The sequence below is a fragment of the Mobula hypostoma genome, chromosome 18 (assembly GCF_963921235.1).
Source record: "Mobula hypostoma chromosome 18, sMobHyp1.1, whole genome shotgun sequence".
Classification (NCBI taxonomy): Eukaryota; Metazoa; Chordata; class Chondrichthyes; order Myliobatiformes; family Myliobatidae; genus Mobula; species Mobula hypostoma.
In genome coordinates this window covers 28231735-28258624 of record NC_086114.1, presented here as the reverse complement: position 1 = coordinate 28258624, position 26890 = coordinate 28231735, and the positions used below count along the sequence as shown (strand labels likewise).

Below are 26890 nucleotides of genomic sequence, written 5' to 3'. Positions count from 1 at the left end.
CATACTGAATGGTGGTGCAGGCTCGAAGGGCCGAATGGCCTACTCCTGCACCTATTTCTTATGTTTCTATGTTTCTAGTACTGGTTTCCCCAAGGACTTGATGCAAGTAATATACCGACATGACCATGACATACATTGCTCATACATTAGTACATATCTTGCTATCAAAACTTAAAATTTAAATGTTGTACCTCCCAAGGTACAAAACGCATGCAACAATGATATTGAATATTAGTACTGGGAATTCATGCAAAATCTGGTACACACACATCACAATAATCATGTAACTTGACTCATATCTAGTTTTCCAAAAGCATCAGCAACACAAGTGGCAATATTATTGCTATCTAGAGAATAAGGGTCATCACAATTTTTGTAACTTAAAACTACATTTTCAGTATCTGAAAAAAGGTTTTATTTTACATTTTACGTGAATGAGAGCAAATTTTACTCTGCATCTTAGACTTTCAAATACCAATTTGTGAATTCTGAAAGAGCAAATTTCTGTAACCTGAATGCCTGTAATGCAGAGGTCACCTGCACTTATTCCTTGAAGTTAACATATATTATAGTTATCCATTCTTAACAGTCCTTAGTTACAAAAAAAACCTAATTCGTTTAATTATCAGCTTTAACCATTAAAAAAAACTTGGAACAAATACTGCTTGAACCGTCAAGGAATGAGCAGTTATAGACTCCACTGATTTATCTTAGCAAGCACACTTCACATCATTCCAATAACAGGTTATTTCAACACCATCATACACTGAGACTCAGTAACATTCCTATGCCTTTCTAAATAAATTTATGACCCTTATTATTGAATTAAATTTCCTGACTAAAATGCAAAGTATTGAAAAGTAAATAAAAACAACATACTTGCAAAACTCTTTGCTACAAGTTTAAAGGTTGTCCTGGCTGCATAAAGTCCTTAATTTAAAGATGAATCAAATTTTGAACAGTGGTAGAAAGCGAAAGCACATTTTGCATAGGTGTCAAATAAAAAAAAGTTAATTCTTTCAACATAGCATTTAACTTTTAATTACCAATGAAAATATTAATATAAAAACTGCATGCATGCTTGTGTTAGTTATTCATTTACCAAAAAGACATACAGTATATACACCATTTAATATTAATAGCTTACATACCAGAGAATCCAGTATCCATCCATTCTGTGCCTGTATGTGTTGAAATTAGAACTTCCTCTAATCCTTCTGAAGACATGGCCTCATTAGGAATGTAAAGATCATCAGGAATTTCTGTGGAAATAGAATTATCGCTATCCAAAATTTCAATTGACTCAGTACCAGAATTAGCTAACTGTTCGCTATTATTAATTATATCACTGTTGGAATACATTGAGATCATTCCTTCTGGGTCATCAATATCTTTTGCAGAAGATGATTGAAGTTCTTCAGTAGCTCCAAGATCAGCTTTCTCACCTATAGCATTACTGTTTAATGTGTTATCAGCAATGTATTCAATATTTACATTTACATTATTTGAGTTATTTTCAACAATAGTTGGAATTCCATCTGTTTCTTTTATGGTGTCAGATACTGAATTTATATTGCTTGCTGTTCCTGAAGCAGTCAACCTATTACATTTAGTTAATGAAGACTGAGTCATTTTAGAAGCAGAAGTAGCAGTATAAAATGAAGATGTGAGGCAGGTCGGAAGCTGAGACTTTTTCAAAGCAGATGATGGTACTTTTAAGCATGGTCTACTGGAAGTGCTTTTACTAAGTGATTCACTGGTGCTTGGGCTATCTGTACCCCTTGCACTGCCATAGCGATAAGTGTTTGATTTCAAGGGCAGACTTATCCTCATTTGCTGCTTCAGACAAGGTCTAGAAACATCTGCAGCCTTTGAAAAGGACAAAGATCTTGGTATTACATCAGAACTACAGGAGTTACTTTGTGTGGAATATGAAAAGCTCTGTGACCTAACAATATTCTCTTCCAATAAGTTCTTCAAGCTTTCTGTAGATTGGTTAAGACTTCCTTTTGAACTGCTTGATGCAGAGAAACTCTCTTCTTGATCAGACATCTTTAAAGCTGTCTTACGAAACTGACCAAATGACTGGGACCTTGAAATGTGAGATGTTGTGAATGACTTTCCCTGTAATTTACCATGGTTTCCTTTCGAGGAATGATTTGAGCTAGCGACAAGCATTTTATTTTCTTTTACACAAGGTACAAATTGATGCTTCTTTTGATGGCTGGATGCTGCAGTAGATTTAGTCTTAAAACCCAAGTCTGTGTGATCTTTGATAAGAGGAACTTTAGAATAAAAATTTCTCTCAACTTTAGCATGTGCTTCATTCATAACAGAACAAGACAAGGAACTAACTGGGTCTTTTGCTCTTTGTCCACCACCTTTAGTTTTACCAGACTTCTTCCAGTTGAAAGAAAAGGCACCTGAACGACCAGTTCCATTCTGCTTGGTATCAAAGTTTGAACTGCTGGAAGCACTGACACTGCGAACACAGGCTCCATTTGATTCAGGTTGAAGAAGAATCTCACTTAATTTAGATGTTCCACCGCCAAACTTAGGCAATCTCGAAACAGAGGCAGATTTGCTCGGTGTTTTTCCTTCCATTAGCTGGCAGACACTTCCGGTTCACAGTTCTGGCAATCTACAAAGCAAACAAATTGAATAAATTCAATAATACATTTTAAACACATCTCCTTCACCCCATCAGAGAATAACATTCCACAATTAAACCCAGTTTTCCTAATAATGATTACACTAACTGCTAGTTTTGTGAAACATAATTCTGTCCCACGTGTTAAAAACACAAATGAAAAAATACATAATCTATTATAAAATATTTTTGCAGTTCATAGTACTCCAATTGAACTTTTTAGTTCCAGTTACTTTAACTTATACAAGAATCACATGTATTGCAAACTCGAAATTCACTGTGGTAATGATGTAAACCAGGGGTCCCCAACCTTTTCTGCACTGCAGACCGGTTTAATATTGACAATATTCTTGCGGACCGCCCGACCCGGGGGGGGGGGGGGGCAGGGGCGGCGGTGGGTAGGGTTGCCAATGAACAAGAGTAGCAGTCAAATACGTTGTTTACCCAGAAGACTACAATGACCATGAAGCCTTGCGCAGGCACCAATACGCATGCGCGTCGTGACCTGCCGATTCCACCCACCCTCCCCCCCCAGCAAATCCTTTTTGGCGATTCTGTTCGTGGGGGTGGGTGTTAATCACTACCGGAATATAGGTGATCAGTTGGTAATACACTCAATTTTGTTTCTAAAAGGGTTTATCTAACGAATTGAATATTAAACATACAGCGCATATTTTCCTCACATGGATATAATGATAAGTCTATTATCAAGGGAGCTTGAAGTGTTGAATGAACTTCCAGTAGAAGTGGCAGAAGCAGGTTCGATATGATCATTTAAAGAAAAATTGGATAGGTATATGGACAGGAAAGGAATGGAGGGTTATGGGCTGAGTGCAGGTCGGTGGGACTAGGTGAGAGTAGCGTTCGGCACGGACTAGAAGGGCCAAGATGGCCTGTTTCCATGCTGTAATTGTTATATGGTTATATAGGTCACTTATAAGTCAATAGCATCATAACATTTTAAGTAATATTTGGATATTAAACGCACAGCACATATTTTCGCCGTATGAATATATAAAATCATTGCAACACACCAATATCGCTGAATCAGTGGGAGCCCTGGGCTTGTTTCCCTGCAACAACACCGTCCGATCGAGGGGTGATGGGAGACATCGATACTCGAAGGGGGTTCCTTATGTCCAGTCTATTCCGCAGTTTAGTTTTCGTTGCATTCATTGCAGAAAACTCCGCTTCGCAGAAAAATGTTGGAAATGAAAGCAACGCTTTCAGTGCTTTGGTGGCTATCTCAGGATATTTAGCCTTGACTTTGATCCAAAATGCCGACAGAGATGTTATGTCAAACATACTTTTCAGCCCGTCGTCATTTGCAAGCTCGAGGAGTTGATCGCCTTCCCGCCCTGACATGGATGACGCACGGGTCATGACCTCGCATGCGTAATGACTGATCAGTGGCCATGACAGGGAATGAGGACAGGTGCAGCTGACCAAATCATATTGCTTCCTCGCGGCCCGGTAGCGCATGCTCTGCGGCCCGGTGGTTGGGGACCGCTGATGTAAACTTGAAGTACACAATATAACGATGTAAACTTGAAGTACACAATATAACGATGTAAACTTGAAGTATATTCAAAAACTGAGATTAAAACAGATAATTGGAAATCTATCAATATGTACTCCTGAATATATAGAATTTTATTGACTTCAAAATACTTAAGGTTAACAACTACATAGATATTAAAATCAATTTGGTTTTACTTTGGTCAAGTGGTAGTAGAATCCATACATAATAAATCTAAATTTCTAAAAAGTTACCTAAATTTCTGTTCATACATTACCTTGACAACTTGTGTAGTCAGTAATATGTGACAATGTCAGTCTATATAAAATACGTGCATTACTTCAATTATTCTATGCAGTGAAGGCAGCTTCTTCACAAACAAATACCAAAGATGGCATCAACTACTATAAATGAGTAACAACAGAGGTGTCTTCAGTGTCTTGGGTGAATAGAATTAAGCTACAGTTACTCCCATCCGAAGTCAGAGATACGAATATACCTTATTAGACTTAACCACAAAAGATAGCCATTTCCAAAGTAAGAAGTATGACACACTAATAAAAAGAAACTTCAGGAGAAATTCAGATACACATGGAATGGAGGGGTATGGAAGGGGTACAGGTCCAGGTTGATGAGACTCAGCATAGTTCGACATGGACTAAATTGGCAGAATAGCATGCTTTCTGTGCTGTAGGACTCTGTAAGGGTACAAAAAACAAAGCCAGCTGGACCTTCATGGTTCTGCAGAACTCAATTCAGAGCAGCCCATGTTGAGGTTTTCATAATTTTAAATGTTAAATTAATAATCTCCAGTGAAAACCAGAACGAGAACTGCTCAAGACTTTATGCTGTTGAACAATAAAATTGTTTTGTTTTCAGGATGAAGCCACTAAGACCAAAGTTGCATTAATGTTCATCCAACGCTGTTCTGAGAAGTTCATAAATATAAACACAAATAAGCATAACTGCTCTTTCAACAAACGAGAAAAAATCTGCAGATGCTGGAAATCCAAGCAACACACACAAAAAGCTGGAGGAACTCAGCAGGTCAGGCAGCATCGATGGAAACGAGTACAGTCGATGTTTTGGGCTAAGACCCTGCATCTGGACTGGAGAAAAGAAGATGAGGAGTCAATAGCTAGAAGGTGGGGGGGCGGGGGAAGAGGGAGAAACACAAGCTGATAGGTAAAACCGGGGGGGGGTGAAATAAAGAGTTAGGAAGTTGATTGGTGAAAGAAATACAGAGCTGGAGAAGGGGGAATCTGATGAGAGAACAGAAGGCCATGGAAGAAAGAAAAGAGGGTGCAGCACCAGAGGAAGGTGAAGGGCAGGCAAGGAGATGAGTGGGGAAAGAGGATGGGAATGGTGAAGGAAGAGAATTGGGGGGGCCATTACCAGAAGTTCGAGAAATCGGTGTTCATGCCATCAAGTTGGAGGCTATCCAAACAAAATAAAAGATGCTGCTCTTCCAACCTGAGTGTAGCCTCACCACCATAGCAGAAGAGGCTATGGATTGACATGTCGGAATGGGAATAGGAAGTGGAATTAAAATGGGTGGCCACAGGGAGAGACCGTTTTTTCTGGTGGTTGGAGTGTAGCTCCTTGGCGAAGCAGTCCCCCAATCTATGGCAGGTCTCACCAATATACAGGAGGCCACACCGAGAGCACTGGATACAGTAACTGCTCTTTAAGCCTACTTTGTAGCGAGTGTCATGGATGACCTGATCTTTGCTTCAAATCCATTTTTGCCTGACCGCCTCCCCCATAAACCTTGAAACCACTAAAAATCAAGAATGTATCAATTTCAGCCTTGCTTGAATTCTATAACTCAAGAGTTCATAAGCCTTGAAGTAAATTCCTAACATTTATGACCCATTATTTGTACAAAGATAATGAAAGCATGCTCCTAGTTCAAGATGTGTTTGCAAGGAAACATCTCAGCACTTACCCACTTAAGCAGATGCATAAACATTAAGTTCCATATGCTAAAAATATGAAATGAAACAGAAAATGCTGTAGATGAAAGGTTAGGGAGCATCTGTAGGGTTAATATTGCAGGATAATGACCCTCAGAATGGAATCTGGATCAATATGCAAAATGCTGGAGGAAGTCAGCAGCATCCATGGAAGGTAATGAGAGCTGATATTTTTGGATTAAAACTTCATCTGCACTAAGAAACAGAGAGAAGCTAGCCAGCATGAAAAAATGAATGATAGGGTGGAGCAAGAAGTAACAAGTGAAAGGTAGATCAAGGTGAAGAAGGGTGATAGACAGATGGAGGAAGGGACAGTAGAAATAGCAACAGATGCTGCAAAGCAATGAGGTGACAAAGAGCTACAGATGGTGGATTGTGATAGGGAAGGAAGGGGGTGTAATGAATCAACTACAGGAGGTAAGGAAGGCAATTGGGAACAGTCTTCACCAAAATGTAGGGGCTTTTTGCTGAGTATATTTAAAGAAACTGAGAAGATCAAGGGAAGTCAGATTAGTGCTGGCAGGTAGCACCTTGTTGAAATATTAGCTATGCTCCTTCCGAAGCATGGAATGGGTGAAACAGCAAGTTGCTGCTTCTATTTACCACAGGTAGTCCCCAGGTTACAAAAGAGCTCTGTTCCTGAGAACTGTTCATACCTGAATTGTTTCTAAATTGGAATGAACAATAATAATGTGTGGGACAGAATCACAAAAACAGTTGTAAGAAGAGAGCAAGGTGGTCTCATAGTAAGAGTGACTGAGACTGCTCAGCTTAAACCAGCCCTCGATTGTTACGTAGTGGAGTGGGGGAGATGAGGCTCAGAGAAATGCCCCTCTTCCATCTGGCAGATGCCTGCAGCCTCACAGCAACAAGTAAATTCAACCCAGCAGTCTCCCACAAGCTCAATGGCAAGTGTGGAATGTTTGTTATCAGGCATACCTGACCTAAAGAGGATCTGCAGTATTTACAAAGAATCCAAACTCCTAACGAAAGGTCTCAACCCAAAATATAGACTGTCCATTTCCCTTCATAGATGTTGCCTGACCTGCTGAGTTTCTCAAGCATTTTACATGTTGCTCCATGATGAGCATGTACTGTATGGTTTCTAGACTTAATTTACAGGAACAAGATAACTTGTGTCTTAACATCTTTTCTATGAGAGATACCTCCCAAAGCAGAACTCCTACAAGTCTGTACCTGTAGGCAGTTAGATTGAACACTAAAACTCAGATCACAAAAATCTTGGGGTACAACTTCATGGCACCCAGAAACTGACAACAAAAGTGGATAGGTTGGTAAATAAGTCAAATGGCATTTCTGTCTCTGTAGAAATGACTTGCCCCAACAACTTCCAAAAGATTTTAACAAAGTTGTCAGTATTTTATTTGGAATACGTGGAGAGAGATTGCTAATTTTACCCCAAAAACTATAGCAAAATAAACTCTAGAGTAACTAACCCTCTACAGCATGCAGGGAGCATACCACTTAAAATCTGCCAGGTTTTAATCATACCAATTTGTTGTGGCAAAAGCAAATTAATCGAATCTACATACACTCATAGAAACATAGAAAACCTACAGCACAATACAAACCCTTAAACCCACAATGCTGTGCCGAATGTGTACTTACTTTAGAAATTACCTTAAGTCATCCATAGCCCTCTATTTTTCAAAGCTCCATGTACCTATCCAGGAGTCTCTTAAAAGGCCCTATCGTATCTGCCTTCACCACCGTTGCTGGCAGCCCATTCCACACACTCATCACTCTCTGCGTAAAAAACTTACCCCTAATATCTCCTCTATACCTACTTCCAAGCACATTAAAACTGTGCCCTCTCATGTTAGCCATTTTAGCCCTGGGAAAAAAGCGCTGCCTATCCACACAATCAATGCCTCTCATCATCTTATACACCTCAATCAGGTCACCCCTCATCCAACGCTGCTCCAAGGAGAAAAGGTTGAGTTCACTCAACCAGTTCTCATAAGGCATGCTCCCCAATCCAGGCAACATCCTTGAAAATCTCCTCTGCACCCTTTCTACAGTTACCATCTTCTTCCTGTAGTGAGGTGACCAGAACTGAGCACAGTACTCTAAGTGGGGTCTGATCCGGGTTCTATAGATCAGTAACATTACCTCTCGGCTCTGAAACTGAATCCCATGGTTGATGAAGGCCAATGCACCGTATGCCTTCTTAATCACACAGTCAACCTTCACAGCAGCTTTTGAGTGTCCTATGGACTTGGACTCCACACTACCAAGAGTTTTACCATTAATTCTATATTCTGCCATCATATTTGACCTACCAAAATAAACCACCTCACATTTATCTGGGTTGAACTCCATCTACCACTTCTCAGCCCAGTTTTGCATCCTATCAATGTCCCACTGTAACCTCTGACAGCCCTCCACTCTGTCCACAACACCCCCAACCTTTGTGTCATCAGCAAATTTACTAACCCATCCCTCCACTTCCTCATCCAGGTCATTTATAAAAATCACGAAGGGAAGGGGTCCCAGAACAGATCCCTGAGGCACACCACTGGTCACTGATCTCCATGCAGAATATGATGCGTCTACAACCACTCTTTGCCTTCTGTGAGCAAGCCAATTCAGGATCCACAAAGCAAGGTCCTCTTGAATCCCATGCCTCCTTACTTTCTCAATAAGCCTTCCATGGAGTACCTTATCAAATGCCTTGCTGAAATCCATATACATTACATCTACTTCTCTACCTTCATCAATGTGTTTAGTCACATCTTCAAAAAATTCAATCAGGCTCGCAAGGTAAGACCTGCCTTTGACAAAGCCATGCTGACTATTCCTAATCATATTATGCCTCTCCAAATATTCATAAATCCTGCCTCTCAGGATCTTTACCATCAACTTAGCAACAACTGAAGTAAGACTCACTGGTCTATAATTTCTAGGACTATCTCTACTCCCTTTCTTGAATAAGGGAACAACATCTGCAACCCCCCCCCCCCCAATCCTCTGGAACCTCTCCCATCCCCATTGATAATGTAAAGATCACTGCCAGAGAATCAGCAATCTCCTCCCTCACCTCCCACAGTAGCCTGGGGTACATCTCATCTGACCCCAGAGACTAATCCAACTTGATGCTTTCCAAATGTTCCTGCACATCCTCTTTCTTAATGTCTACATGCTCAAGCTTTTCAATCCGCTGCAAGTCATCCCTACAATCGCCAAGATCCTTTTCCATAGTGAATACTGAAGTAAAATATTCATTAAGTATCTCTGCTATCTCCTCCAGTTCTATATACACTTCTCCACTGTCACACTTGATTGGTCCTATTCTCTCACATCTTATCCTCTTGCTCTTCACATACTTGTAGAATGCCTTGGGGGTTTTTCTTAATCCTGCTCGCCAAGGCCTTCTCATGGCCCCTTCTGGCTCTTCTAATTTCATTCTTAAGCTCTTTCCTGCAAGCCTTTTAATTTTGTAGACCTCTATCATTACTTAGTTTTTTGAACCTTCCCGTAAGCTTTTTTCTTTTCTTCTTGGCTAGATTTTCAACAACCTTTGTACACCAAGGTTCCTGTATCCTTTCCCTGTTCCTGCCTGCTTCCAAGTTCCTGCCTGATAGTCCTGACGAAGGGTCTCGGCCTGAAACGTCGACTGCACCTCTTCCTAGAGATGCTGCCTGGCCTGCTGCGTTCACCAGCAACTTTTATGTGTGTTGCTTGTTTGTGATACCTGACTAGGTCCATTTCCCAATACTAGATCAAGTACCGCCTCTCCTCTTATAGGTTTATCTACATATTGTGTCAGGAAATCTTGCTGAACACACCTAACAAACTCCACCCCATTAAAACCCCTCACTCTAGGGACATGCCAATCGATATTTGGGAAATTAGAATCTCCCACCATGACAACCCTGTTATTATTACACCTTTCCAGAATCTGTCTCCCTATCTGTTCCTCGATGTCCCTGTTACTATTGGGTGGTCTATAAAAAACACCCAGTATAGTTATTGACCCTGTTCTGTTTCTAACTTCCACCCACAGAGACTCAGTAGACAATCCCTCCATGACTTCCTCCTTTTCTGCAACTGTGACCCAATCTCTGATCAGCAGTGCCACACCCCCACCTCTTTTGCTTCTTTCCCTGTCCTTTCTGAAACATCTAAAGCCTGGTACTCGAAGTAACCATTCCTGCCCTGAGCCATCCAAGTCTCTATAATGGCCACATCATAGTTCCAAGTACTGATCCACGCTCTAAGCTCATCCACTTTGTTCATGATGCTTCTTGCACTAAAATAGACACATCTCAAACCATTGGTCTGAGCACATCCCTTCTCTGTCACCTGCCTATCTTTGCTCTCGTACTGTCTCCAAGCTTTCTCTATTTGTAAGCCAACAACCTATTCCACCATCTCTTCAGTTTGGTTCCCACCCCCAGCAATTCTAGTTTAAACTCTCCCCAACAGCCTTAGCAAAGCTCCCTGCCAGGATATTTGTCCCCCTCAGATTCAAGTGCAACCCATCCTATTTGTACAGGTCACATCCACCCCAAAACAGGTCTCAATGATCCAGAAATCTGAATCCCTGACCTCTGCTCCGATCCCTCAGCCATGCATTTATCCTCCACCTCACTCTATTCCTATACTCAGTGGGTATTTTATTAGGTGCACCTGTATAGCTGCTCGTTAATGCAAATATCTAATCAGCCAATCATGTGGCAGCAGCTCAATGCATAAAAGTATGCAGACATGGCCAAGAGGTTCAATTGTTCAGACCAAACATCAGAATGGGGAAGAAATGCAACCTAAGTTACTTTGACCGTGGAATGATTGTTGGTGCTAAGCATCTCAGAAACTGCCAGTCTCCTGGGATTTTCACACACAACAGTCTGTAGAGTTTACAAAGAATTGTACAAAAAACAAAAAAACATCCAGTGAGCAGCAGTTCTATGGTCAAAAATATTTTAATGAGAGAGATCCAAAGAGAATGCCAGAATGGTTCAAGTTGACAGGAAAACAACAGTAACTTAAATAACCACACATTACAACAGTAATGTGCAGAAGAACACATCTAAATGTACAACACATTGAACCTTGAAATGGATGGGTTACATCAGCAGAAGACCCCGTACACACAGTGGCCACTTTATGAAATACAGGAGGTATTTACAATGAAATTATCAAATATAGTGGATTCTGGTTAATTAGGCCATCAGTTAACTGGGGAAACCATTTGGGACAAATCTTAAAGGACAAAAGCAAATTGACAAAATAGTTGAGATTTCTTTGTTTATTTGGGACATACACAGTCTGGGGCAGCAGACTGTTGCTGAACAATTTCTAACTAGCATCAGTCGTGTGTACTTTGTATGGCCATCAAACACTACACCTTCCTGACAGCGAACAGTTTTCAAATAATGTTAGTTGTATGTATTTGTGTTCAAAACGTTGGCAAGAAATAAGCAGCAAGTGTACAAGCTAGCTGTGCACTAGAACAATAAAAAACTCAAAAGATTAACTGCTGCACACTGAGCTTCCAACTTATATTTCAGCTGCAGCACTAGTTTTATAATTTAGAGGCAAGGACATACTGTGTTTATATTACTTATCTATAAATCCGACAACAAGATGAAGTCCAATCACAGCAGATCAGGAATTGAAATTACATTAAATCCAAAATGAAAACGCTACCATCAGTAATGGCTTCCAAAAAATTACATAATAGTCAAAAAACTACTTCCTAACTAACTCCCTCTGAGTAACGAAATCTTTCCTCTTTATACAGTCACATCAATATGACATGCCAGACCAAAAGGCTACGTGGCAAATATTTAACTATTCCCCAAAATCTCCATACACCACACAATTTGAGGACAATTGCATATGGTCAGCAATACCAGCTTTGCTACGGTCAGACATGTTTCCATACTTCGAAAAAAAAATTAATACAGATGAATTTGGTGCAATATAAATCTGGAATAAACTCAGTATTCAGAAATGCTGAACCCAATGATTAGTACACGACTGAAAGCCTAAAAGTGTTCTCCAGGTGCAAGAGATTGCCAAAACCTTGGCAACCACCCATTTTTTTTACCAGCTAGATCACTGCATCTTTTGAACTGGAGAAAATGCATCAAGAACCAACACAGTTAACACCAATAAAAGTGTGCTTCAAAGAACTCATTAACAAAGGTTGTCCTTCACACAAGTGCCCTTGATACTATCCCAAAGCACTCCAGCCCTTCTGCTCTAACCAACACCCCAGATGAACAAAATGGAAAGGTAACTGTCAACTGAAAAACAACAAGATCACCACAGCAGATAGCATCCCTTAAATTTTGAAACTTGAAGAGGAATGTCAGACACAGTCACAGCTTCACCTTTCACATCAGGGAAAAGAACAGTGAGGGCAAAGAACCCAGAGACTTCATAATTGTGATATCAACAAAGGAAGTATGTCAAATTACAGTAACTATACAGGGATCTCTCTGCTTTTGACCACAGTGAAAGCTATTATCAGGATACAATACTGTATTTCTAGTTGCCTAAGCTTTAACCCAAATCACCGTTGGGGAGCATTCCATCTGTCACTTAAGATAAATTGCAGAAGAACCATGAAGAATCTAGAATCAGAGGTCATATTCTAGAATATGGCCACTTAATTCTCAGATGAGAACCTTTTCCCTTCACAGAATCTTTGGAACTCTTTACATGAGGACAGCAAAGCCATAACATTCATTAAAAACAGATTCTGAACACTTAAAGAATCTGGCAAATACAGCTGTCTATGTTTACATATGCAGCATGTGTCCAGATAATCAAAGGTTCACTCCTAAGGATAAAGGGATTGAGCATATAAATTGAGTGTATCATATCCCTGGGAACTGATATCACTTTTGTTAAATTATTGGCAGTAGCTTTATTTTAGTAAAATGTATAATAAAAAGCTGATACATTTAATGCAACTTCCTAATTTCTTAAAAATAAATTTCTGGTGCAATTATAGACATACAAAAACACCCAGACATACCCAGGGAATACAATCTTGCATTTACTTGTTATATACCTTTTGTTCATTCCCAACAACTATCAAATAAAGTAGTCTAGGTTTGATTTTTTCACTTAATCTATGTAGTTGGGATAGATCTACCCAAGTTATATTACAGAGTCAGCATAACGATTTTGTTTACTATTACATTTATCAGGCAAGTTGACAAACTGGGGTTAGATATCAGCTTGCTTAACACCAAGTGTAATTTGCCTTCATAAACACATTTTCATAGTATAAACTGAACTTCTCCCCCTAAATCCCACACTTCAGCCTTCAGACATGTGAAATGTGCTTGCATGTTCTCATTTCTGATTTTATTGGGTTATTCAAAATCATAGTAACTTGCACATTGCTTCACACTCTATTACTTAACATGTCTAATACAGCTGAGTGTTGTCTCTACCTAAATTGTGGGAAACATTTCAAATTTACACCATACTTCCCTTTGCAGCATTAGATCAGAAATCAGTTCTGCATCAAATAGCACCAGCAAAAACAAATGCATACATTAGAAAGTTGTATCAGAAACTCTTAGAACAGTGTAAAAATTCCCATTCCAACTTCTGTAATTTGCTGCAAATACTCAGAACAGTTAACTCCATTTGACATACTTTGTACTGTTCCATTAAATTTAACTGAAAATATTCAGTGATACAAGATGAGTATTACAATTTACCATTGAATCATTTTAGATCCCCTTGTACTTTGCCCTGCTTTATATTGATTACACAAAGAAAAGTTAGTCAATTCATCAACAGCAACAATGCTTACACTGGTGTAGCATAAAAGAATCCCCATACCAAATCTGCAAAGGGAATTTTGTCATAATAAAAATTATCCTCATGGCCGGCAGTAAAGACTACTCAAATAGAAACAGAAACTGGTGGAATAATTCAAGGCAGGCAGTGCCTGAGAAGAAGGAATCAGAGTTAACATTTTCATGAGAACATGGAAAAGTCAGAAATAAAACAAAAACACTGGGGCAGAAAAAACAGACAAGGTCTGTAATCAAGTCGAGGCCTAGAGAGACTGAATGACACAAGTGGTGCTGGGTGCTATTCAAAGTAATCTACTTTGCACTGAATGTGGAGCGTTAGTGTCCTTTCACTCTCCCAGCAAGATATTCCAACATAATCCTGCAAATGATAAAAAGGCATTTTATGTCAAATATTGAGCTATTCACTGCAGGATACGCAGCTTTTAATCCACTTTTACCACTGTAGAATTTGTGCGACACATGAGTCAATACTCAGGATATTAGCATCAGGAATTGAAGGCAATGCACAGAACATCAAGGAGAAGTGGTGGGAAACAATTTCCGTTCATTTATTTTTCAGGATCTAGGATTCTCTGACAAGATCACTCATTTATCGCTTGGTCTTAATTGCTGCGGAAAAGATGGTGATGGCCCACCTGCATGAATTGCTGTAATCTCCTTATATAAGTATTTGCATAAACCTGTTAAATTGGTGGTCCCAGGATTTAGATCCAGTAAATATGAAGTGTGGTCGTACATTTTCAAGTGTTTGACCTAGAAGGAAACATGAAAGTATTGCTGCCACTGTCCCTGTTGGTGGAGAGATCATAAGTTTGGAAAGTGCTACTAAAATAACCAAGGCAATTCCCAACAAATGCATTTTAACAGCTACTGCTGTTAATCCTGGTTAAGGAATCAATTAAGTGCATGTCAGACTGTTTTTTTGTGAGTGCCATGTCCTCTTATGAAGTTGTGAACTTTAAAAATTAGATGGCAGGCTGCAATAGCACATTCAGTGCAAAGGTGTTTATGGTGTGCCAGAGGTGAAAAGCTTTTTGAAAAAGTGCAAAATTATTTACGGTGCAAAAAAAAAAGGCAAAATAACAAAAATGACAAAAGAATAAATGAAAGTATATACCATCAGACCTTTAGGACTACAGCTCCAAAACGTCAGTCTGAAATAATACCTCACCTTACCACATCCTCTCTCTCCTCCCCACTTATACCTAAATCAACTTTAAGTAGCGACCTGCTTACTCTAGGAGAAAACAGACAGCCCATTCTTTGGAATGCGAGAGGAGTTGTTACCATGAACCTGAATGATTACACACAAAAAAAATACAGGAATTCACATGCTTTTTCACAATCATAAATGTCCTCTAATACATTCATCACAATGACATTGCACAACACCACCAATCCACAACTAACCATTTTCCAGGAGCCAGAATTGTTCCCCATCCTCAAAATGAGTTTTCTATGGAGCCAGCACAAGAGCATGTGCCACCACAAACAGGCACCTTTTTTTAAAAAAAGACACACCGCCCATTCATCGGTCCCCTCCCTGAAACTGGCAGCAACAAATAGGACGCATCAAAGAATGTCACTGTCCTTAAGTGTGCAAGTACAAACAAAAGTGTCTATGCTGCATAGTCATAGTCGTACTTTATTGATCCCAGGGGAAATTGGTTTTCGTTACAGTTGCACCATAAATAATAAATAGTAATAGAACCATAAATAGTTAAATAGTAATATGTAAATTATGCCAGTAAATTATGAAATAAGTCCAGGACCAGCCTATCGGCTCAGGGTGTCTGACCCTCCAAGGGAGGAGTTGTAAAGTTTGATGGTCACAGGCAGGAATGACTTCCTATGACACTCTGTGCTGCATCTTGGAGCAACGAGTCTCTGGCTGAATGTACTCCTGTGCCCACCCAGTACATTATGTAGTGGATGGGAGACATTGACCAAGATGGCATGCAACTTAGACAGCGTCCTCTTTTCAGACACCACCGTCAGAGAGTCCAGTTCCATCCCCACAACATCACTGGCCTTACAAATATCAGCCTAGCATGTGCACCCAATAAACATAACCTCACCATTGCCAGATGGATAATGGGAATAGAGAATTATGGGCTATTGTCAGTGTGAGGGGGGTGGGTTCTGTCACAGTGAGCTATTTTGTAATAGACAATGTCAAATCTTATGTTGGATCAACATTCAGACAGGTGAGAGATGAGTGCTCTATTATGCTTCTGGCTTCTGCCTTTTAGATGTCAGAACATTAGTTACTTGCTGGCTGATACTCAGCCTCAGACTTGCTCTTGCAATCATAGTATTTATATAGATTGTCCATTTGAGTTTCTAGTTAATGTTGGCCTCAGGATGTTCAGAATGGACAACCTGAGAATGTTAATGCCATGAAATGTCAGGAGCTAGATGATTACACGCTTTAGAATCAATCATTGCTTGGAACTTTTATGACACAAATTTACTTGCCACAGTGGTCCATGATTGTAGACTGCCTACATCTTGTTGTGTGTAGATGTAGACTGCTTCATTTGCTGAAGAGCTGTCAACAGAACTGAATATTGCAAGGTCATTAACGAGCAACTCCACTTCTAGCCTTATGGAAGGAGGTCAATGATTGAGCAGCTGAAGTTGATTGTATGTAGAATATTACCCAACAAGCTCTGCAGTAATGTCCTTTGAACTGGGATGATTGGCCTCCAACAACCTATTCATCTTCCTTTGTGCAAGTTATTACTCCAGCTTTTATTCCCATAACTTAAGTTTTATTAAGTTTCTTGATGCCAAACTTGGTCAACCTAATCTTGATGTGAAGGGTCCTCAAATCAAGACAAGCTTGAAATTAAGCTCTCTGCACACATTTGGATTGAGACTGCGATGTAAACTAGAACTGTCTAAAGCTAAAATGAGCATCAGTGAATAGATTACTGGAGAGAAAATGTCAATTGACAGCATCAAAAGTGGCACTTCCATCACTTTGCTGATGACTACAAGTAAACTGGATGGTAATTAACTCAACTAGATAGCTCTATGAAGTATTGCATACAGTCCTAAAGAAGGGTCTTGGCCTGAAGTGTTGACTGTTTGTTCATTTCCATTGATGCTGCCTGGCCTGTTGAGTTCTTTTAAGAAAATCTGCTTTTGAAGGTGGATGAAAACAGGACACAAGTTCAGCACATGAACAGATGAAGCTATTATAGAAGGCTTTAATTGAATGAAAAACTGAAAAAGTTCTGCCACTAGAAAGAAAAGAGATCATTCTGGAATTATTAAGACTTTATTTCAATTGTTCTCCTGGGATTCTATTGTTTAATGTAAATTGAAGAATCAAGGAGTAAAACCAGCAAAACAACGTAATCTATTCTCAATAATTCATTAAAGCAGACAAATTACAAAGAATGGCCATAATAGTAAAGGCAGTCGAGAATACCTGTTAAGAGAACGAGCCTGAGAATAAAAAACTTAGATTAGTCAATTGAAAATAATCTCACTGACACAATGGCATTTGTGATACAATATGACGATAAAAAGGGGTAGAACACATAAAAACAGAAAAATAACTAAATAAAATTTGAAGTCAAAACAACAAGTATTGTTAGCACTTGCTCTACAAGCAAATTGAAGTTGCAACAGTGATGTTGCAAAACTGTTGAAAGGACAGAATCCAAAGCTTTTTACTGATGCATGTGGTTTCAAAATGTTTAGACTTCAACAATGTATAACAAAAAAAATGCTAATGTGACTCAAAAGGTATTTAAGTTCAAGTTTATTATCATCTGAATGTACATATACAACCAAATGAAACAAAGTTCCTCCAGACCATGGTGCACCCACAAAACATATAATACATAGCACATAACCAAAATATTACCATAAGTTAATAAAATAAAATTCAAAATGCATGCAGCACAAGTAAATAGTAATATGCAGTATATTGACCTACTGTCGAGACCTCGGTGGTGACAGGGTATTCATTCCTCTCACAGCTTGAGGGTAAAAGCTGACACATAGTCCAATAGTCCTAGTCTTGATGCTTCTGTACCGCCTTCCTGATGATGATCATCAGGTGCCGTGCCCAGTTTGAGCTTTTACTGCCATGGCCCACACACTCCTGTTTCAGGTCAAGTGGATCAATTCATTGGTATTCATTTCCTTTTCTTCTTAAATTTTTTATGAATTATTATTGAAAATCAACAACAGAGAAAAATACATCAAAATAACCAAGACAACATATCCATATGTAGAATAAGCGTTAAACTATCAACCAGGCTGAATAGTATTTCAATAAAAATCAAAAAACAAAGTGTTAAGGCTTTTTTTTAATGGAAAAAAGAAAGAAAGAAAAAAAGAACCCCTACTAACTAAAACAGAAAAAGAACCCTAATAACTAAAAAAAAGGGGAAAAACCCATTTTGAGCACAAACCCGGAGCTATACGCCATACAAGCTTCCATAAAAAAAAGACATCAAACCGCCAACCAAATCCATATACCCAAGCATCAGAAAAGGACCATCTTTATTAACTCAAGTCAAATGATAATAACGGGCAAAAGAACTCCACCTTTTCTCAAAGTCAAATCTAGGATCAAAAGTTCGACTTCTAATTTTTTCCAAACTAAGACATAACATCACCTGTGAGAACCATTGTATCAAAGTGGGAGCAGAGGCATCTTTCTATTTTAATAAAATAGCCCTTCTAGCCAACAATGTGACAAATGCAATTACGTATTGGTCTGATATAGAAATACTGTGAATACATTGAGGAATTATACCAAACAAAACTGTCAATTTATTAGGTTGTAAATTGATTTTTAAAGCTTTAGAAATTATAGAAAAAATACATTTCCAAAATTGTTTCAATACAGAACACAACCAAAACAGATGTGTCAATGTAGTTATCTCAGTTTTGCATCTATCACACTGACTATTTACATAATAAATATTTTAGACAATCTCTCCTTTGTCAAATAATAATGATTTACTATTTTAAATTGAATTAGAGAATAACTGGCACAAACCGAAGAAGAGTTAACCAGCTTCAAAATTCACAACCAATCCTCTGTTATCAAGGTCATGTTAAGCTCTCTTTCCCAATCTTGCTTAATCTTAAGTAAAGGATAGTTATCCTGTTGTAATAGTAAATTATAAATTTTCCCAATAAAACCTTTCACTAAAGGGTTCATTTTTAAAATAATGTCTGACAGGACAGAGTCTTGTATATATGGAAAATTACTTAAATATTCTTGTAAGAAATGTCTGACCTGAAGAAATTGCAAAAAATGTGAATATGAGAGAGTATTTAGTTACTAATTTCTCAAAGGACATCAATCAGCCTTCTTGAACCAAGTCCATAAAGGAAAAAATTCCTTTATTCCTCCAAAGAGAAAAGGTAGGATCACTAAGTGAAGCTTTAAGTAAATAGTTTTGATAAATTAAACTAAAAAGGTTAAATTTTCTAAGATTAAAAAACTTACGAAACTGGTACCAGATTTGTAATGATTGATTAATCATAGGATTTATATTTAGAATAGAAATTTTGGCTAATTGTACAGGTAAAGGAGCTCCTAATAATGAAGTTAAATGAAATTGTTTCACAATTTTCAATTCCCAATCAACCCAGGATGGTCGTTCCTTTTTATCGGTCCAATATAACCAAGAACACGCATAACGCATATTAACCGCCCAGTAATATATCTTAAATTAGGCAAAGTAAGACCTCCATCCTTTTTTAATTTTTGTAAATGACATTTTCCAATTCTTGGTCTTTTATTATTCCAAACAAAAGATGAAATAATAGAGTCAACCTGATCAAAAAAACTCCTTAGTTAGAAAAATAGGAATATTTTGAAATACATATAAAAATTTTGGTAAAAGGTATTCATTTCCAGTTCTCTGGCTGCTGTCTCCATCATCATTTGTCTTTGTCTCTTGCTTCCTCTTGCTTTCTTCCCTTCAATCTTTCCCATAATTACCATGCATTCTAACTCTTCTTTCCTAATCACATGTCCAATGAAGTTACGTTGCTTTTTCATGATCTCATACATTATTCCTCTTTTTGTGTTTGCTCTGTTCATGACATCCTCCTTAGAAATTTGTTTCATCCATGATATTCTTTGCATCCTCCTCAAAAACCACCTCGCTGCTGCTTCAATTCGTTTCATGTTACTAGATACTGTCCAACATTCTGAGCCATATAACATAACCGGATAAACGTAACAATTCAGTACTCTGAGGCGGGTTGTCATGCCTAGTTTAGTATTGGTCAGTATACTCTTCATCCTCGTAAAGGTGACTTTCGCCATCCCTATTCTTCTTTTGATGTCCATGTCGCACCTGCCATCTGATGTCACCCAGCTTCCTAAGTAGCAGAAGTTCTGTAATTGTTTTATGTCTTCCCCATTTATTCTCAGCCTGCAGATAAGATGCTCCTTCTTTTTGGATATCACCATACATTCTGACTTTTTGCAATTGATAGACAGACCCATTTTTGCACTTTCTTCAACAACTATATCAATTAAGTTTTGTAGTTCTTCCTCCGTACTTGCAATTAACACAGTGTCATCCGCATATCTGAAATTATTGATGTTTTCACAGCCAACTTTGATTCCCAAGATGTCTCTTATTTTTTGTAATATTGTTTCACTGTACACATTAAATAAATCAGGGGAGAAAACACAACCTTGTCTAATGCCTTTCTTGATTTTCGTAAACTGACTCACTTCTCCATCTATTCTTACAGTGGCAGTTGGTTCCCAGTACAGATTTCTGATTAGGCAGAGGTCTTTCGAATCTAGATCTAGAGTTTCCTGTAATATTCCTGATGATAATGGCCAAAGAGATTAGGGGATGGATGGTGGGGATCCTCAACAATACTTCAGGCCCTTCCTCTGCAAAGCTCCGGGAAAATGTGAAAAATTGGAGGGAGGGAGAGAAACACCGGTGACACTCTCAGCAGTTTTAGCTATCCCCCATAAGGTTTTGCGGTCTGATGCCTTGCAGCATCTGTACCACATGATGATGCAGCCAGAAACATTCTCAATGGTGCTTCTGTAAAAATTTGTTAGAATGGGGACAGGGAGTCTTACATGCCTCAGTCTCCTCAGAAAGTGTAGATGCTGCTGTTCCTTCTTGACTAGTGAGGAAGTGTTTTGGGTCCAGGTTAGGTTGGTATCATCAGATAACTTAATGACGCAATTTGAGCTGAATCTTGCAATGCAGTCATCTGTCAACAGCACGAACAACAACAGGCTAAGCTCACAACCCTGAGGAGCACTAGAACTCAACATGATGGAGCTCAAGATGTTTCTGCCAACTAGGACTGACTGAGGTCTTTCCATTAAGAAGTCCAAGATCCAGTTACAAAGAGAGTGTTAAGCCCTAACAAGGACTCTTTACCCACCAGCCTCTGAAAAGTTGATTGTGTTAAGCACTGAGCTGAAGTCGATGAATAGCACCCTAGCGCATGAGGCATAATTTTCTAGGCAAGACAGGACAGAGTGGAGGACCGAGGCAATGGCATCATCAGTAAACCAGTTTGAGCAGTAGGCGAACTAGAAAGGTTCAACATAGCAGGAAGATGGCATTTTATATGATCCATTACCAGCCGCTCAAAGCACTTCATGATAGTCACGATAGTCATGGGGGATTTCAATTTGCAGGAAGATTGGGAAAATCAGCTTGGTGCTGAATTCCAAGAGGGGGAATTTCTAGAATGCCTACGAGAAGGCTTGTTAGAACAGCTTGTGGTTGATCCCACTAGGGGATCAGCTATTCTAAACTGCATTTTGTGCAATGAACCAGAATTGATTAGACAGCTTAAATTAGAGGAACCCTTAGGGGCCAGTGATCATAAAATGATAGGATTCACCCTGCACTTTCAGAAGGATAAGCTAAGGTCAGATGTATCAGTGGAGTAAAGGGAATTACCGAGGCATGAGAGAGGAGCTGGCCAAAATTGATTGGAAAGGAACACTAGCAGGAATGATGGCAAAGTAGCAATGGCTAGAATGTCTGGGAGCAATTTGGAAGGCACAGGACATAAACATCTCAAAGAGGAAGTAGTATTCTAAAGGCTGGATGACACAACCATGACTGACAGAGAAGTCAAAGCCAACATAAAAGTCAAAGGGAGGGCACATAATAGAGCAAAAATTAGTGGGAAGTTAGAGGAATGGGAAGCTTTTAAAAACTAACTGAAGGCAACTAAAAAGTCAAAGACGGAAAAGATGGAATAGGAAGGTAAGCTAGCCAATAATATTAAAGATAATACCAATAGTTTCTTCAGATATATAAAGTGTAAAAGAGAAGTGAGAGTAGATATCAGACCACTGGAAAATGATGCTGGAGAGGTAGTAATAGTCATAGTCATACTTCATTGATCCCGGGGGAAATTGGTTTTTGTTACAGTTGCACCATAAATAATAAATAGTAATAGTAATATTACTATTAGTAGATAGTAATAGTCATAGAAATAATAAATAGTAATAGAAAATAGTAATAAATAGTTAAATAGTAATATGTAAATTATGCCAGTAAATTATGAAATAAGTCCAGGACATGCCTATCGGCTCAGGGTGTCTGACCCTGCAAGGGAGGAGTTGTAAAGTTTGATGGCCACAGGCAGGAATGACTTCCTATGATGCTCTCTGCTGCATCTCGGAGGAATGAGTCTCTGGCTGAATGTACTCCTGTGCCCACCCAGTACATTATGTAGTGACCAAGATGTCATGCAACTTAGACAGCATCTTCTTAATGGGGCACAAGGATACAACAAATGAACTGAATCAGAACTTTGCATTAGTCTTCACTGTGGAACACACTAGCAGCATGCCGAAAGTTCAAGTGTGTCAGAGGGCAAAGGGTGTGAGGTTGTCATTACTAGGGAGAAGATTCTTAGCAAATTGAAAGGTCTGAAGGTAGGTAAGTCACCTGAACCAACACACCAAGTGTTCTGAAGGAGGTAGCTGAAGAGATTGTGGAGGCATTAATGATCTTTCAAAAATCAACTTGATTCTGGCATGGGTCCAGAAGAATGGAAAATTGCAAATAACACTCCACTCTTCAAGAAGGGAAAGAGACACAAGAAGAGAAACTATAGGCCCCTTAGACTGACCTCAGTGGTTGGGAAGATCTTGGAGTTTATTGCTAAGGATGTGGTTTTGGGGTTCTTGGAGGCACATGATAAAATAAGACCATAGTCAGCATGATTTCCTCAAGAGTAAAATCTTGCCTGACAGATCTATTGGAATTTGTTGAAGAAGTAACAAGCAGGATAGACAAAGGAGAATCAGTGGATGGTGTATACTTGGATTTTCAGAAGCCCTTTGACATGGTGCCACACATATGCCTGCTGAACAAGTTAAGAGCCTATGGCATTACAGGAAAGATATTTGCATTTATAGAGCATTGATTGTTTGGCAGGAGGCAAAGAGTGGGAATAAAGGGAGCCCCTTCTGGTTGTGTGCTGGTGACGAGTGGTATGCACAGGGGTCTGTGTTGGGATATCATCTTTTTATGTTATATGTCAATGAATTGGATAATAGAATTAATGGCTTTGTGGCCAAGTTTTTGGACAATATGAAGGTAGATGAGAGGGGGCAGTTAGTTTTGGGGAAGCAGTGAGGCTACAGAAGAGCTTAGATTAACAGAATGGGCAAAGAAGTGGCAGATGGAATACAGTCTCAGGAAGTATATGATCATGACATTGGTAGAAGGAATAAAATCAGAATCAGTATCAGGTTTATTATCACCGGCATGTAACGTGAAATTTATTAACTTAGCAGCAGCAGTTCAATGCGATACATAATCTAGCATAGAGAAAAAAAAATAAAATTAAAAAATAAGTAAATCAATTACTGTATACGTATATTGAATAGATTTTTAAAAGTTTGCAAAAACAGAAATAATGTATATTAAAAAAAAGTGAGGTAAGTGTCCAAAGATTCAATGTCCATTTAGGAATCAGATGGCAGAGGGGAAGAAGCTGTTCCTGAATCGCTAAGTGTGTGCCTTCAGGCTTCTGTACCTCCTACCTGATGGTAACGATGAGAAAAGGGCATGCCCTGGGTGCTAGAGGTCCTTAATAATGGACGCTGCCTTTCTAAGACACCACTCCCTGAAGATATCCTGGGTACTTTGTAGGCTAGTACCCAAGATGGAGCTGACTAGACCTACAACCTTCTGCAGCTTCTTTCAGTCCTGTGCAGTAGCCCCTCCATACCAGACAGTGATGCAGCCTTGCAGAATGCTCTGCACAGTACAACTATAGAAGTTTTTGAGTGTATTTGTTGACATGCCAAATCTCTTCAAACTCCTTAGAAAGTATAGCCATTGTCTTGTTTTCTTTATAACGACATTGATATTTTGGGACCAGGTTAGATCCTCAGAGATCTTGATACCCATGAACTTGAAACTGCTCACTCTCTCCACTTCTGATCCCTCTATGAGGATTGGTATGTGTCCCTTCGTCTTACTCTTCCTGAAGTTCACAATCAACTCTTTCGTCTTACTGACATTGAGTGCCAGGTTGTTGCTGCGGCACCACTCCACTAGTTGGCATATCTCACTCCTGTACGCCCTCTCATCATGGTTGTATCATCAGCAAATTTATAGATGGTATTTGAGCCATGCCTAGCCACACAGTCATGTGTATATAGAGAGTACAGCAGTGGGCTAAGCACACACTCCTGAGGCGCACCAGTGTTGATCGTCAGCAAGGATATGTAATCACCAATCCACATAGATTGCGGTCTTCCGGTTAGGAAGTCGACGATCCAATTGCAGAGGGAGGTACAGAGGCCCAGGGTCTTCAACTTCTCAATCAGGATTGTGGGAATGATGGTATTAAATGCTGAGCTATAGTCAATGAACAGCATCCTGATATAGGTGTTTGTGTTGTCCAGGTGGTCTAATGCCACGTGGAGAGCCATTGAGATTGCACCTGCCGTTAACCTATTGTGGCAATAGGCAAATTGCAATGAGTCCAGGTCCTTGCTGAGGCAGGAGTTCAGTCTAGTCATGACCAACCTCTCAAAGCATTTCATCACTGTCGATGTGAGTACTACCGGGCAATAGTCATTAAGGCACTGGTATAATTGTTGCCTTTTTGAAGCAAGCGAGAACTTCCAGCCATAGCAATGAGAGGTTGAAAATGCTAAGATCATTTTCTAAATGGGGAGAAAATTCAAAAATCGGAAGTGCAAAGGGAATTAGGAATCCTCGTGCAGGATTCCCAAAAGGTTAATTTGCAGGTTGAGTCTGTGGTGAGGAAGGCAAATACAATGTTAGCACTCACTTTTGAGAACTAGAATATAAAAGCAAGAATGTAACATTAAGTCTTTATGAAGTACTGTTGAGGCCTCACTTGGATTACTGTGAGCAGTTCTGGGTCACTTATCTATGAAGGGATGTGTAGAGGGTTCAAAGGACTTTCACAAAAATGACTCCGGGATTGAAAGGCTTGTCATATGATGAGCATTTGGTGCCTCTGGGCTTCTACTCTCTGCAATTCGCAAGAATGACTGGGTGACCTCATTGAAACCTATCAAAAGTTGAAAGGCCTCGATGGAGTGAATGTGGAGAGAATGTTTCCTCTGGTGGGGGAGACTAAGCGCAAAGGACACAGCCTCAAAATAGCGGGGTGTCCTTTTAGAATGGAGATGAGTAATTTCTTGAGCCAGAGAGTGGTGAATCGGTGGAATTTGTTGTCACATGCAGCTGTAGAGGCAGGAGATTGGGGCTGAGAAAATGGATCAGCCATGACATAATGCCAGAGCAGACTTAATGGGCCAAACAGCCTAATTCTGTTCCTATATCTTATGATTGTTGAGGTCAGTTCCCTAGGTGTACTGGTTTCGGCGAGTTACCATTGCTCTCTTGGACACTCAAATGATGGTGACTGCCTTGAAGTCTGCCGGGAGAGTGGATTGTTTCAAAGAGATGTTGAAATTGTCCATTAAGACGTCTGTTAGCTGATCCACACAGTCCCTCAGCACCCAAGTTATGTTGTCCAGCCCCACAGCTTTGCTTGGGTTTACCCTGGCTAGGATCCTCCTCACATTGGCTGGGGCCAGTGAGGGTACCGGTTCCTCAGCGGAAGAGAGGGCTTTCCTCAATGTCACATCATTCAATGGATCAAATCACGCAAAGAAGGCACTTAGCCAATCAGGAAGGGAGACATCTCGGTCATTCACGCGCAGGGTGAACTTGTAACCTGTCGGTTTGAATACCCTGCCCTATTTGTCACATGTCCGTGTTGTCACAGAGGTGTCTGAATTTTCTGTGCTTTCTCATGCTTTGCCTTCCTGATGGCATGGGAAAGCGCGGCTCTTACTGATATTAGATAGCTCTATTCCCCAATCTGAAGGCAGTGCCCCAATCTCTGAGCAGTGCACGAACCTCTGCAGTCAGCCATCATTTCTGGTTTGCCCTGGCAGTGTAGCGTTCAATTACATTAATGCCCTCAATGTGTTTTCCTCACGGAAACAGTCACCAATCCCACATATTCATCAATGGTGACATGGTAATCATAGGTAGTTGCCTTCCAGAATATGCTCCAGTCAGTCCTATCGAAGCAGTCCTGCAATGCTAAGGTGGCAACTTCTGACCAGGTCCTGGTCTCCCTGTAAACTAGTTGAACTATTTTAACCAGTGATCATTTTTAGATTATGAGAACACTCAGTCCTCTTTTATTGTCATTTAGAAATGCATACATGCATTAAGAAATGATACAATGTTTCTCCGGAGTTATATCACAGAAAGCAGGACAAACCAAAGGCTAACACTGACAGAACCACATAATTATAACATATAGTTACAGCAGTGCAAAGCAATACCATAATTTGATGAATAACAAACCATGGGCACGGTAAAAAAAAAGTCTCAAAAGTCCCCAAGTCGATCGACTCCCCAGTCCCTGATAGCAGGCG

At 39.6% G+C, this 26890-nt stretch overlaps 1 protein-coding gene across 2 annotated transcripts in view; it reads right to left on the bottom strand.

Annotated features, from left to right (window-relative positions):
- The window catches only part of LOC134358428 (serine-rich coiled-coil domain-containing protein 2-like), a 782366-nt gene that overhangs the window by 695734 nt on the left and 59742 nt on the right, over positions 1–26890 (bottom strand). For both annotated transcript variants that reach the window (XM_063070650.1, XM_063070651.1), the window contains exon 3: positions 1152–2641. In XM_063070650.1, the coding sequence (XP_062926720.1) occupies positions 1152–2604 (1453 nt within the window). In that variant the 5' untranslated portion in view covers positions 2605–2641. The remainder of the gene's footprint in view (positions 1–1151; positions 2642–26890) is intronic.